Source organism: Drosophila suzukii, chromosome X (genome assembly GCF_043229965.1).
Source record: "Drosophila suzukii chromosome X, CBGP_Dsuzu_IsoJpt1.0, whole genome shotgun sequence".
In the NCBI taxonomy this organism is placed as follows: domain Eukaryota; kingdom Metazoa; phylum Arthropoda; class Insecta; order Diptera; family Drosophilidae; genus Drosophila; species Drosophila suzukii.
In genome coordinates this window covers 17,063,971-17,077,861 of record NC_092084.1, presented here as the reverse complement: position 1 = coordinate 17,077,861, position 13,891 = coordinate 17,063,971, and the positions used below count along the sequence as shown (strand labels likewise).

Here is a 13,891-nt window from a genome sequence, read left to right as displayed (position 1 = left end):
TAGAGGTTACCTATGTATATTTATTAAAATTTAAATTAAAAAAATGATGATTTAGTGAATATAAATTATTACCCATACTTTATTCTCAAACGTTTGTATAGGGATATAAGATCTTAACAGATATTTGAGTTCATATAATTATTATAATTCAAATGAATTGAATTATTACATGATAAAGATTATATAATGATGTATATTGTTAAGATTTTTTTTTATAAATCTGTAGTTTTCAATGTGTTCTATTTAATGGCTGGTATTAAAAGTGATTGGGGATTTTTTTTTGGATTAGGATGTAAATCAGTTTTTATAGCGCCTCTCGCTTTCAATCCCATTCCAATTCCAGGCTTCCAGCTTTTTTAGCGGGAATGGAAATGGGAATGGAGGAATGCGAACGAAAATGTCGCAAGAAATGGAATAATTGTTGTTATTTCACTGGTGACCTGTTTTCGAGCACTCACACTCCTATATTCACGAGAAAGAGAGAGGGAGTAAAAGATAGTTGCACCTGGTGCAGATTCCCTGGCGCCCCCTCTCCCCCCTTTCCATTTCAATCCCAAAAAAAGAAGTTGTAAATTACGTCTGTTTGGTTCCCCAACTATATATTGCCATGTATTGTGCAATATCCCAAACGTCGACTTCGCTCGTGCAATGCTTTTCAATTTTCAATTTTCCACAAAAGCCAAATAAAAAGTTGGGAATCGGAGAGGGACGGCATGATGCTGTGCATTTACCGTTAGCAAATGGAAACCAGTTCTGAGAAGAAAAAAAGCGACAAGAAGAAGCAGAAAAGCTGCCAAAAATTAAATGTTAAGTGGCAGAGTGAAACAAAAATGCATTTTGTGCATTTTCAAAGTAACAAGACGAAAAATAAGCAGAAGCCTGCAGAAGATCTTGCAACGGTAAACTGGTTTGCAGGGCATAAAACCAAAAAAAAAAAAAATTTTATAAAAAAACTGCATCCAGAAGATGGAAGCAAAAGGAGTGAAAGAGAGGGAGGGGAGTGGTGGGGGGCCAGAGGAAGAGTGGGTGAGAGCGAGACGGAGCAGTGGGCATGAATGGAGATGCAAATGAAACCTCCAAATATTTAAGGTTAGCCTTAATAACTCAGGTGCACTTAAAAAATTATTGGATACAATTTATTTTAAACTTTTCTATAAATATTTTACAACTTCAAAAATATTGATGTAATGTTCAAGTATAAAAGATTAAAAATTAATTTATTGATTCCAATTTAATTGTATTGATGGTTACATAAAGATATTTCTTCTATCTGCCTACATTATTAAAAAAAAAATCAGGGTGTCGGTTTCGCCCCATCCTTTTCTTTAAGCTTAGATTTCCCATAAGTAGGGGAAACTAGGGTGTAGATTTTGCTCCATCCTTTTCTATGTATTGTACAATACATAGACTATAGTTCCTTTAATAGAAGAGATTTTTTTTTTTTTTTTTTTTTTGAAGAATTACTGTCTCGACTAAGGTTTATCTTCATAGATTATCTTGTTTAAGATTAAAGTTCCTTTACTAGAAGGGATTTTTTTTATTTTTTTTTTTTTTTTAGTACAATGTTTTGTTAGGTTTTTGGATCTGCTAAGATGGAGAATTACTGTCTCGACTAAGGTTTATCTTCATCTGGAACATGTTTTTGTAGCTCTATATATTCGAAAATTTTCGATCAGTGCAAGGGTCTGACCGTCAGTCATTCACGCGGTCGGTTGGTACACGTAAGGTCTGTCAGCGAATGAAAACCTGTCGCCTCGCCTGCCCGATTCCCCGCCCAACGGGGTCGAGCTCATATCTTAATGAGAAAAGTGAAAGTGTCAAGAAATAAGCAAAGCGATGGCCAACAGAGGGCTTCAGTTAACAGTGAATAAATAAAAACGCTAAAACGCCACTAAGCCAAGGCAAGAGATATGAAATTCAGTCAGAAATCAAGTTAAATCCGGGCGGGTTATCAATTAGCTAACCGATAACCGAATTGAACCCAATACCTGGGCTCTGGAAATATGGGAATAGTCGCCAAACGGCCATCGATCTTTGGGTTCCAACTCGATTGATCAAGGTTTACTCCAAATTAAAGTCTCAAATCATGAAAATTGGGTATAATCACTTGTAGGGTTCAAAACATAATTAATTTGCATTTGTATTTATAACTTGGTTGATGTAGCTCTTTTTATAAAGAGTTTCCCCAGAGAAACATTTGATTTAGGTCATGTTAAACAGGGCTTTGAATGTTTAGCGATTTCTATCGGAAACATCTTAATTAATAAATAATTTATGATCCAATTCATTTGTCAATAAAACCTTGAAAATGGCAAACACACAGACGAAGTGGAATCAATATTTATTGAACTAATCTGGATTTCTGGATGAATTTTGTGTCAATATATTTTTTTCGTGATTTTCAGATGATCGTTTAGTTTTGAAGATGGGCTTTGGACATCAATATTTATTGAACTAATCTGGATTTCTGGATGAATTTTGTGTGAATATATTTTTTTCGTGATTTTCAGATGATCTTTTAGTTTTGAAGATGGGTTTTGGACTTATATCAATCCCAGAACTGATCGCTCTATGTCTATTTCGTAATATTTTTGTAACAGATTCACCTTAAGTATGATTTCTTTGAGTGATTTCTTCTGATGCACACTCGACAATCGGTTTTGACACTTCAGAAATTATTCGACCAAATATTTAGTTGCACAAATTTTCACATTTTTTGGATCACTTGTGGCGCATTGTGGCTGGCTGTATCTTTTTTTGTTGTGTTTTTTAATGCCATTGTTGATGCTCTGTGCGGTTATTGTTGATGTTAATTGTTTGTTGCTGTTTGCGCTTGCGTCACGCGTGACACTTTGACCATGAACGCATTTCTTGGCAAGGAAAAACCGAAACGCACGGAAGATCGCACGGATGAAATTGAACCGCATGTTGGTCGTTACTTTTCAACTTTTATTTTCCATGCCGTCTTTCCCCATCTGCCGTTTTATTTCTTTTTTTTATAATTACTTCATTTGCAACCTCTCGTGTGGCAATAGAAGAAACTACCGTTAATTAAAAACGCAAACGCACGGCCAAATCAGCGCAGGTGAGTGTACACTGAGAGAAATGCGCTTTATATTGATAGGTATTTCAAAAATATATAGCATTGTTTTTGGGCCAGAAAAAAATATATAAATTCAAGACATAAAATAAATTTTAACAGTATTTTTACGTTCTATTTGAGAAAAACTAGGTCTCGAACTCCAAATATAGAAAATCTAGTCTTAAATATTTATATAATGCATCCTTTGGTTACAATTTAATATGTAAAAATTTAATGTTATTTTGCTATTACAAAAGATTCAATCATAGGTGTTAATGAACATTTTCCATAGGGTTCTACATAATAATATTATGCGGCTTAAAAAAAAATCTTTAAAGTATTATATGTATGTATGTATGACTCCAACAAACATCTAAAATTTTCAATTTCAATACAAATATAACAACTTAATAAAAAATAATACAAAAATATGTAAAAAGAAAAATGGTAACTGAGTACAAAATTAAATAAAAGAATCAGAGCGCTAAATTTTTCCGAAACCATGTTTGGACTATTGGGGATTGGACACCCTATGAACAAACGTAACTGGTAATATTTTAATATTTTTTAAACTCTTTATTGTAGCTTAAAAAAAAAATGTAATTAAAAGTACTAAATCTAAAACAAATATTATATTGAGAAATGGGCAACTAAGTGTTGCATTTTACTAAATTAGAAATAAATTAGAGAAGTTTGACCTAAAAATGGCTACGTTTTTCTCTGTGTAGAGAAGAGAGAGGTTCGCTGTTGTAACCGCGGCGCCAAAATATTTTCACTTGACTTTTGCGGCTCTGTTTTTATGGCCCTGCGAAGTTCACCGGGGAACTCAGATCGCAGATCGGTGGAAAGGGAACGAATCGGGGGCTGTGGATAGTTATGTAATGAGGAGAAAATTGACAATAAGACAAAGCGCAAAATACAAACAAAACCGCGTGAGAGACTGCGACACTAAAACTGCAATGTCACTTAGCCATTATTAATGCCCTGGTATTTTCGGGGGGTATACTGAGGCCCCCGGGGGCGTGGCAGCCCAGCCAGAGACGCCTCACGTCACCGGACGGACAGATTTACGGACGGACTGGGCCCGAAACTGTGCCACGGTAATCACACCGAATCCGAAACACATCAAAACTATAAAGCGTACGGAGGCTGCGACGAAACGTCGGATGCACGTGGTTTATATGCATTGCTAAGAGCTGTTCATATAATATAAGTATCAACAAATTTAAAATTTTAAAAAGCTTTGGCCCTTAAAATGTAACATTTCACCCGCAGGTGAGGGACCAACAACATACCTAATGTGAATGAATAATAAAATAAAGACAACTTGTGGGTTTGTTTTTGAAGAAAAAATATAAAAAGTTAGCCTAATTTGCTCGTGAGATAATTTGGCCTAAATAGGTAGAGCAAAAATAAAAAAAAACATATTCAATTTATATGTGTTTCAGCAGAGCCAGAGCAAAGATTTGTGGAAAACCAAGTCAGATAAATATATACAAGTATTAATAAGATCTTTGGCAACAGTTCTCGGTACTTTGTGTTCTTTTCTTTTGCTCCTTTTGAAAGTAGCACCATCATATTTCCAAAAATACCTTGTAGCGTATCGTGACGAACCTTTTGTATTGTATGAAGATTTAATTTTTTTTGGTATATGTTGACATCATATAGTTATTTGTTTCGTTTCTATAGCCGATAACTAGAATAAGAATTATTTTTTGTTAATTTTTGTGAACTTGTAATTGAACAACTTACTATGTTCAATGTAAGCCCAGAACACAAGTAGACATTTTTTTAGATGTTAGCAACTTTCTGCTTCTAAGCCGTAGAAAAATATTAATTTTTGGAAAAGTGACTGTCAAAAAACGATATGTTCATCACTATACTTTATGTTTATATGGAAAACAATAAGTAAAAAATATATAATGTTTAATTTAAAAGCATCCAAAAAGAAACTGTCTATAAAAACAATTAATAGCGCTTTCAGACGAAAAAAATATTCATTTTATAGAGAATGTATAAAAACCAAGAAGAAATTTTCGCTTTTCGAAAATACAGAAAAGGTTATAAATCAGATTAAATATATAAGTTCTAAATTATTAATTTTGTTAGTATCTAATACAACTAAAACATTCCCTAAACTAATAACACACGTTTTAAGATTCTTATTTTTTAAATCATACATTTTGTTTTAATTTGGTTGTTTGGTATGTAAAATACCAAAATGGCTCCTAAAAATATGCAGACCTTTTAACACCTTCAGAAAAAATCAGTCGCCTAAAAATGCCATACGGAAATATGGATAATTGCTAATTAAGTGAATTAAGCAAATAACCGCCCAAAAAATAATGAGAATTCAAACATTCGAATCGAACCAAAATACTGTTTCCCAGATAATAATACTTATCCAGATCCACGATACTCACTCGCCAGTTACGAAGTTCAGATAGTAAAATCTCCTGAAGCCGTTCGATATGTTTGTGCTGTTTATTTCGACAGTTCTATGTAAGTGCCTTCGAGCGTGTATATCTTAGATATATAAATATATATAGTTGGTATTGGTATACTGGTATACAAAAAAGACGCCTAGCAAAACAAAAGTCCGTATAAAAGGACAATACACGTTTGTAATACACTAAAACAGTTAACATCTTTTTCGATTTCCCATTTCGATTTGGTAGCACTAGTTTCGTTTTTTTGTTTTTTTTGGAAGCCACATCTTAACTGTAACTGGGAAATATATGTATGTATATGTAGGATATATATGTATATCTATCGGAATTATCACAAATGCTTATGATCTAGCTAAAATAGCGTATAGTTTTGCTTGATTCAAGCGCGCAGGGATCGTGAGATGCGTGTGGGTGGTGCCTTTGACCAGCTTTGCTCCTCGGCGCTGGCGAAGATCAGGTAGATGAAGTTCCCGGCTATATTCAAGCCAGCCGCCAGCCAAAAGACCAGATGCCACTGGGTCAAAGTCTCGCGATGATTAATTATCAGGCCGATGACATAGGGTGCCAGGAAGCCGCAGATATTGGCCGCCGAATTGGTGATCCCATACATGGTGCCCGCATACCGGGGACTGAGGGCAATGTGATTCATCTGGTTGCCAGCGTAGACGGCTCCTCCAAAGGAGCCCACGCCGGCCAGCATAAAGGTGACCCACACCCAGTCGCAGCCCACGTAAATGATGCCAATCAAGCCCAGCGACGGCACCACCGAGGCCACCGTGTTCCAAAGTTTGTAGGAGTTCAAGAGGGATATGTAGCGCTTGGCCAGCATCCAATCAGCCAGAGCAGAGCAGGCGATGCCCACGAACCAGGACGTTAGATAGGGTACGGCATTCAGTAGGGCATTCGACTGGATGTCAAAGTGCAGGATGTTGCTCATGTAAGTGGGCAACTCGGTGAGCTGCGTGTAGAAGGCCCAACCCTGACCACATTGGGTCAGCAGGATGGCCCACAACGGCACCGAAGTGAGCAGCGATGACCAGGGTATTGGGTCATCCGACGGCCTCCTCACACCCACTTCATCCTGCTCGTGTCCCTCTTCCTCCTCCGGATCCACCAATTCCTGACTTATCAGACTTTGGGCCAGCAGACTCCTTTCGATGTACTCTCGCTCTGAAGTGGAGATGCGCGGATGATCGCTGGGCTTATCGTAGACCAGATACATCCAGGCCACAAACCACAAGATGCCCAGCAGTCCAAAGATGTAGAAGGCCGATGGCCAACCGCCCAGGAAGTCCAGAGAGCAAAGCCATCCGGCCAAGGGCATGGAAATGACAGTGCCTATATTGGAGCCCGCATAGACAATGGCAGCGAACTTATTCCTCTCCAGCGGCGGTATCCAGTGGGCCAGCATGGCGTGCATGGCCGGATAGGTGACGCCCTCGCCCATTCCCTCCAGGATGCGGACCAGGACCAGCAGCGGTAGATCCCAGTGAGCGGCCAGTGGGGTGATTAATGTGAATATGGCCGTGACCAGTACTCCATAACCGTAGATCTTCTTGCCGCCGTACAACTCGGCCATCCGTCCGCCGGGCACTTGGGTCAGCACATAGCCGTAGAAGAAGCTCCCGAGGACCAATCCCTGCGTGGCTTCGTCCCACACGAACTCGCCCTCCTTCTGCGGATTCGGATCGCTGCCATTGTGATTGGGTTCCGGCAGCGGACAGGTGTCCGTATCGATCACCGATGAGTTGCTGTGCGGGATGGCCGTCTGGTTCACCATGGCCACAATGGCCACCGAGAGGTTGACCCGCATGGCATAGACGACGGCGAATCCCAGGAAGCCCATGAATCCGAAAATGTGACGTGTCTTTGGGCCACAGCCATGGTTCTCTGCGGGAGAAGAAAGAGCAAAAGCTGTATTAGGAGGCGTTTTTAGCGATATCAGTTCCGGTTCAAAACTTTTTTCAGTTCTTGTTGATAAAAAAACAATACCAGATTCAAAATTTCTTAAAAACCATGCAAGATGATATCATAACACAGTGGAAATTTCCTAAATCGAAATGAGAAACCTCTCGAAGGAGTTCACTCTGTTATTATTTGAAATATTTAAACATAAACCCCAACATATACCATTAATACATGGATTTAATAGTTAAACATAAGGGTAAAAACATTTTTAAAACAATTTTAAATTAAAAAAAATATATATAAGATACCTTCAAAGGAATTGATCATTGTTGTTTAAAGAACAAATTTTCTTTTATAGATCAGTAAAGGAACCCAAAACTTAAATACGCCTTACGAATAAAATCTACATAGGCACACACGACTGTAATGGAGAAACGTGCGAAGTGCTGTGATCTCGATAATACTGCGCGAAAATGAAAACCGGAGATTGGCTGAACAGAGAAACAAACGGATTAGTCACTTGTCGAAACTCAATTTCTTAAGTCATTCGAAAATTACTTATAAATATTAAAATATAAAACTACTGCTACTGAATCATAAAATAAAATATACCAATACAAAAATTGTAAAGAAGCAAAGTTGTTTTATAAAATGATATCAGTTTGTTGTATAGAACGTTTGATAGTTCCCTAAAACTTAACTTGATTTTTTTTAAATAAACAAATGGATAATACAAATATCCTTCAAATTATTTGCCCAAAACTTTTGTGATCCGTAAGCTTCCTAACAGCATACAGTAATATGAAGTAGAGAGCATTTAAATATATTGTTTAGCAATTATATAAAATAAATCAATTTTTAACTGTTTTAAAGTACTGTCAGATTTTAAAGGCCTGTGGTGGGGTAGCAGTAAAAATTATTTTATTAATATCTTTTTATGTAACATAAAACCAGAAAAGAAGCTACATATATATTAAAGAAAAAAGCATTTCCTCTTTATGAAAAGTCTCTTTATAGATGCAATTAAAATCGTATTACTGAATAAATATCCCAATCCATAATCCTTAGCTTACTAAAAAAAAGTTTTCCTAGATTAATTTGAAATCGTTAAAAAAAGATACTGTCTCAAGTAATATACTTAGCTGTATGTAGATTTTTCTAATATTCTCCAAAATAATATAAATGGTCTCATGTGCAGAGGTATATTTTATTCCGGTAAATTGAAATATGGTCACGATAACGGATACGGATAGTAATACGTTCCCTATCGGTTAAGAATCAGCGAGAGGTAGCAGTTCCAGACGAGGGCGATGGTCTGGGCATAGAACACCTGGTAGCCCAGCGGCACGAAGCTAAAGTTGATCATCTGGGCGGCGGGCCAGAGCATGTAGTTCCGGGCCATAATGGTGGGATAGGTTTCGTAGAGCCGCTTGCGGATCCGATCGGCTGGCTCACCATTGATCAGCAGCACCAGGAAGGACGTGGCCAATGAGAAGGGTGGCGCGAAGCAGACTTGGTCGACCACCATCTTGGTAACGCCCCGGCGCATCGGTGTGTAGGTTTTGGGAACCTTCGACTCCAGGAAGAGGTACCATTGCCGCAGAACCGGACCCACAAACACCAGACCAAGGGCACCGAATCGAAGTGTTCGCCCCGTATCCCAGTCGTTCAGCGGCTTCTTTTCAATGACCAACTGGGCTATAGTATCGCCCAGGCCCATTATCGCCGCCACAACCATGCCATCCTTCAGGAACGCCTTTACTGCCGACATCCTTATCTCACTTCAGCCCTTTATCTAACACGTTTTAAATGGAAGCCATTCCAGCAATTTCAAACACTATGTATGTCGACTGACTTTTACTTGTGATTTATATTTTTCAAGGACTACTACGTTCTTTTTTCCAAATGGTCTGATTGTTAGACAGATTTTGCTTTCCGATTTTACTAATTTGGACATGAGTAAAAAGAACGTTACTTTGTACATTTATAAGTACAAATACCAGTAGTTAAGATACAAATTGCAAATAATGATTGTTTTTGATCTTTGTAATGACTCAAGAACAAAGAACCTACATTTTTTGTTTTATTAATCTATTAATTATTCCTAATATAGTCTTCGATCCATTCCATTCCGACTAACAAATATACTACCTCGATAGAAATATAAGTTTTTTAAAATTTTTATGCAGATAGCTTTAGAACTGGGAGTTCCCGTAGAAATGGACAGAGTTATATCGCTAGATCGACTCGACTGTTGATGCTGATCAAGAATACATATATCCAATGTCAACGTTGCTAACTTCTGACCAACATTATAATACCCCCTGCTAGGGTTAAGTATAGAATACCCTAGCTATACAAGTAGAACAGTTTTTTAAATAATTATGCCAAGATGATATACTATTTTAAGAGATCTTTCAGTAACTCTACTGTTAAACATATCCGTATCTGTAAGATCTAGTAAGTATCTTTCATATGTGTATCTTTTATTTACTCACCCTCCCCTGCGGCGCTGGAGCGGATTAGCGGTCGTTCGCCGGAGCAAAACGCCTCCCGTTCATCATCCGCCTCATCATCGGAGCGGTCCGCCGTGGCGGAGGAGTTGGAGGAGGACGACGGCCGGCGGAAGCGGGAAGCGGCCGCATCCTCGTAGTAGCATGAGGCGTCCCGCGACTCGTCCGTCCACTTGTGCGGTGGCATCGTGGCGTTCCACTTGGAATCGTCGCTTCTTAATGGAGATCTTGGTGCGCCTGCGAGCGTTTTTGGAGCGTTTGGAGCTGCAACAACTGCCAGCGCATTTTCTCTGCCGGAGCGGCAGTCTTAGTTGTAGTTGTTGTTGTGCTAGTAGCGGCGGAAGCGGTTTGCGGGGAGAGCAAGAGCAAGAGCAAGAGCGGGAACGGGAACGGGAACAAGAGCGCGAGCGGACACTTCACCACGCCAGCGGGAACCAGCGCAGACTGACGGACTGGCAACTGGCAACGGGCAACGGGCAGCGAACGGAGCAACAACAAACCTAAACAAAAGCCAAACGTTGCTTCTAACCACAGGAGGCGCCACAGAGGCGTAGTTGGGTGGAATGACCAAATCGAAGAGGGGTTCCTCAATCCAGTAAGAGGTTACAGGTTATAGAAAATAATGGTAAAACTTGTTTTGGTGGCAAATTCAAGGTATATTTTCAAAATTCTCAGTAACTAAGCTAAAAAGATTTTTATAAAATATAAATGGTAGTTATTTTAAAAACCAACTTCTTTACTCGCTTAAAAATACAATATTGAAGTTGTTCTGAGAATAAGACAAATGTTTGCTGGTGATTTGAAATGTTAAAAACGAGTAGAACAAAATATTACCCATAGAAATATTAAAAAAATAGTAGAAAAGATAGTATTTTTGAATCAAAAAGTAATTATAATAGTAAAAGTATAATAGTAACTTTAATTAAAAATTATATTTTATTTTTTTTTTGGTTTTAAGTACAATGTATATTACAGCAGTTGATGACTTAATGGCACCTGTAATTATAATTTCGATTTAAGTTTTGTTCCAAAAAAAAAAAAACTTCCAAAAAATATTTAGCAAGCAATGTTTAGTGACCCCCTTAGTACGCCCCTGCAAATGGAGTCACCACAGCTGGTGCTCTCTCTAATGCTCTGCTCTCTGTCTAATTGTTTGGCTCTCGCTCTCACCCGTGTGAAAGTGGAGCATTGAATGCTAGTCTACGTCACAGAAGGGGATGCAAGAATGCGAGAGAGCGACAGGGAGAGCACCAAAGAGAAAGGGGGCAGTGTGCAAAAGAGATAGCTCGAGAAGAGAGCGCAGCGTAATGTTTATTGTTGTAAAGTACCTAAAGTACAAAATCTTGGTTTAGTTACAGTTAGTTTCTTTGCCACACACACCCGCATTTCAATCTTTTCGAATGCACCCACACACTCAACGGCGATATGGCGTATTTGCTCGCACTGAATTATTAGTAGGGAAATGAAAACAATAACACAAAGCCAAATTCCAGATAGTCGGAATCAAATCAAAGGGAACTTGTACTAAAAACTTGACTACACTTGCAAAAGGTTAGCAACAACAAAGGCGAAGAGAGAAAGGCAAAGCATTTGCTCACACAAACACACACACTCGTACAACTCTGGTCAACACAATAGCAACTTTTAAATATCAAAGCTATACGCTTGCACATTTAAGCTTCAATTAAACAACAAAAGAAATGAGCAAGAAATAGAAATTCACGCATGGAAACGTTTCCATTTTTTCCATCAGTTTACAACACGACCGATAAGGTAAAGGGTTGAATTGATCGAGTGCTGAATTTAAACAAATATAAATGTATATACATATATGGAACACATAAACAGTTCTGCTATTATCTTTATATGAAGAACATTATGACTGATTTTTACAATTCAGAATGCATTAAAAATGCAGTCTGTTTTATATTAATATGTATTACTTTTGTTAAGCCTTCTTTATGATCATATACCATATTTATTTAAATTTTGTTAGCTTTTTAAGCGTTCGTTCAAAACATTTGATGTAGTTCAAAAGTTCGTACTTAGTGCTATTATTTTGACCCAAAGTGTACATTCATAGGTGTGCCCTTTTACTGCTTTAGGATACACTGCTTTGCAGGAGGTTACTGCAAGCAGTGTATCAGGATTTTCAGGTACTTCTTCTTGTGGGGTCAGCATATGTGCGCATGTCCCGAAAAATGCCTGTTGCATTCAGCAACCGTAGACCTACCCCAATTCTCCCAAATGCAGAACAGTTTAAGGGTTTTTTAGTGGACAATTATTGGCAGAGTATAAAAAACAGTTCTGGCTATAGACTCTTCTGCTGCTCAATTGGAAGAATATGTAGGATACCATATGGTTTAGAAGCCAATTATAATAAAATTTTGTTTTAGAAACAATTTGCTTAATAATTTATACAAATCTCACTACATTTCAGCTTTTAGCCACTTTTTAGTTCAAAATTAGCTTCCCACTTTTATAGTTTCCATATGGATATGTCAAAATTTGTTCGGTATAATTCGAAACGTAGAGGTACCATGCATAATTTTCCAATTGAACTGTGTGAAAAGCCTTTAGAGACACGTAAAAGGCTTATGAGAGGTATTTTTAAGTATTGGTGAAAGAGCACCTGGCTATGTGACTGGTTCCTGGTCACCGAATTTAAGACCTTCACTATCAGTTTGCAAAGATGGTGCCCACGGGAAACACGATGATCCTCCGTTTGCCGCTGACCACCAGGGATTCATAGTGGTAGTTCTTTTCCAGGAGAACATCGTTGCGATTGCCCTCGAAGGCATCCTGAATAGGATTTAAGTTCGGATTGAAGCAGTTGATGGCTACAACATCGGATGGCAGGCGTGGTATCAGTTCGTAGGCGCAGGCCAGTTTCTCGTTCCACAGGCTAACCTGGCCATAAGGCAGGGGATCCCTTTTGGCCAACTCGCCGGCTTCCTTCGCCGTCCGGAAGGTATGCAGGGTTAACACTCCAGTGGCGTCAGTTCCCAGGTAGCTGTGCACACAGTCGTAGACCAAGATAGGCGATTCCCCAGCCTTAAGGCTTTCTCCCTTGACCACCTTGGCCTTCAGCTGATCGATCTTGGCCAACGTGTTGATGTAACTGGGATTCTTGGACACCTCCTGCGGCAATGTTCGCAAATCTTGGGTCACCAGGCCCACAAACTGATCGGCTATGCTCTCCTGGAGCAGCAAGGTGGCCACGGATCCCTCGGCAAATGGATTCTGCAGGGATTTTAGCAACTGCTGGCGGGCTGAGTGCAGATCACCGTCCTCGAAGACAATCATCAGTTGGGGTGAACGCCACTTGGGTTCACTCGGGATTGCCTCAACCTGTAAACAAACAATATGACATTAGTAAAATATAATATTTTACTTGATGGGTTAACCTACTTTACTTTTTTCATACTTTACTTATGGGTACAAAAGAGGTTTAATATTAATAGCTTGCAAGATAATGCTGATTATAATTTGTATGGTTTAGACTTTAAAGATATGTATGTAAGATATACACATTTTTTACCAACTACCCCGTTTATAAGCTTATTTCAACAACTACCTTTCACACCATTTAGATAGAGAGAAATGTACTATTATCGATGATAGTTATCATGTCCTAATCTTACAATCATAGACCCCATATATAGACGCATCTTTCACCGAGGGGGACAGTGATCAAGGTTATGTCTGATACTAGGGGGTCTGGAACTGGAACTGACCTTTGTTTCCCCATCCTTTGATGACGACTGCGGCGTGAGGACCATGTCGCTGGTTATCCTGGTGAACTGCTGGGACCTGGTGGAATCGTTAGCCATGCTCTGCTCCCGGGTTCCTTTGGTCGAATCGAAACGTTAAAACCAACACCCAAATTCGCACGATCAGCTGCGTTATCAGCGGCTCACGCACACACACACACAGCG

The 13,891-nt window shown here is 38.8% G+C and overlaps 3 protein-coding genes across 3 annotated transcripts; all 3 read right to left on the bottom strand.

Annotated features, from left to right (window-relative positions):
• Positions 1-5,547: 5,547 nt before the first annotated feature.
• On the bottom strand, positions 5,548-10,535 carry MFS10 (major facilitator superfamily transporter 10). Its single transcript, XM_017068801.4, has 2 exons — positions 9,939-10,535; positions 5,548-7,422 (listed from the first exon to the last, which is right to left on the bottom strand). Exons 1-2 carry the CDS (start codon positions 10,138-10,140, stop codon positions 5,912-5,914), a joined length of 1,713 nt encoding a protein of 570 aa, XP_016924290.2. The 5' UTR covers positions 10,141-10,535; the 3' UTR covers positions 5,548-5,911.
• On the bottom strand, positions 8,629-9,393 carry LOC108005498 (mitochondrial inner membrane protein Mpv17-like). Its single transcript, XM_017068802.4, has one exon. The coding sequence runs from the start codon at positions 9,209-9,211 to the stop codon at positions 8,705-8,707; it is 507 nt and encodes a 168-aa protein (XP_016924291.2). The 5' UTR covers positions 9,212-9,393; the 3' UTR covers positions 8,629-8,704.
• Positions 10,536-12,211: 1,676 nt separating the features above from the next.
• On the bottom strand, positions 12,212-13,886 carry LOC108005211 (uncharacterized). The gene is made up of 2 exons (XM_017068400.4): positions 13,691-13,886; positions 12,212-13,304 (listed from the first exon to the last, which is right to left on the bottom strand). Exons 1-2 carry the CDS (start codon positions 13,784-13,786, stop codon positions 12,633-12,635), a joined length of 768 nt encoding a protein of 255 aa, XP_016923889.2. The 5' UTR covers positions 13,787-13,886; the 3' UTR covers positions 12,212-12,632.
• Positions 13,887-13,891: the final 5 nt, after the last annotated feature.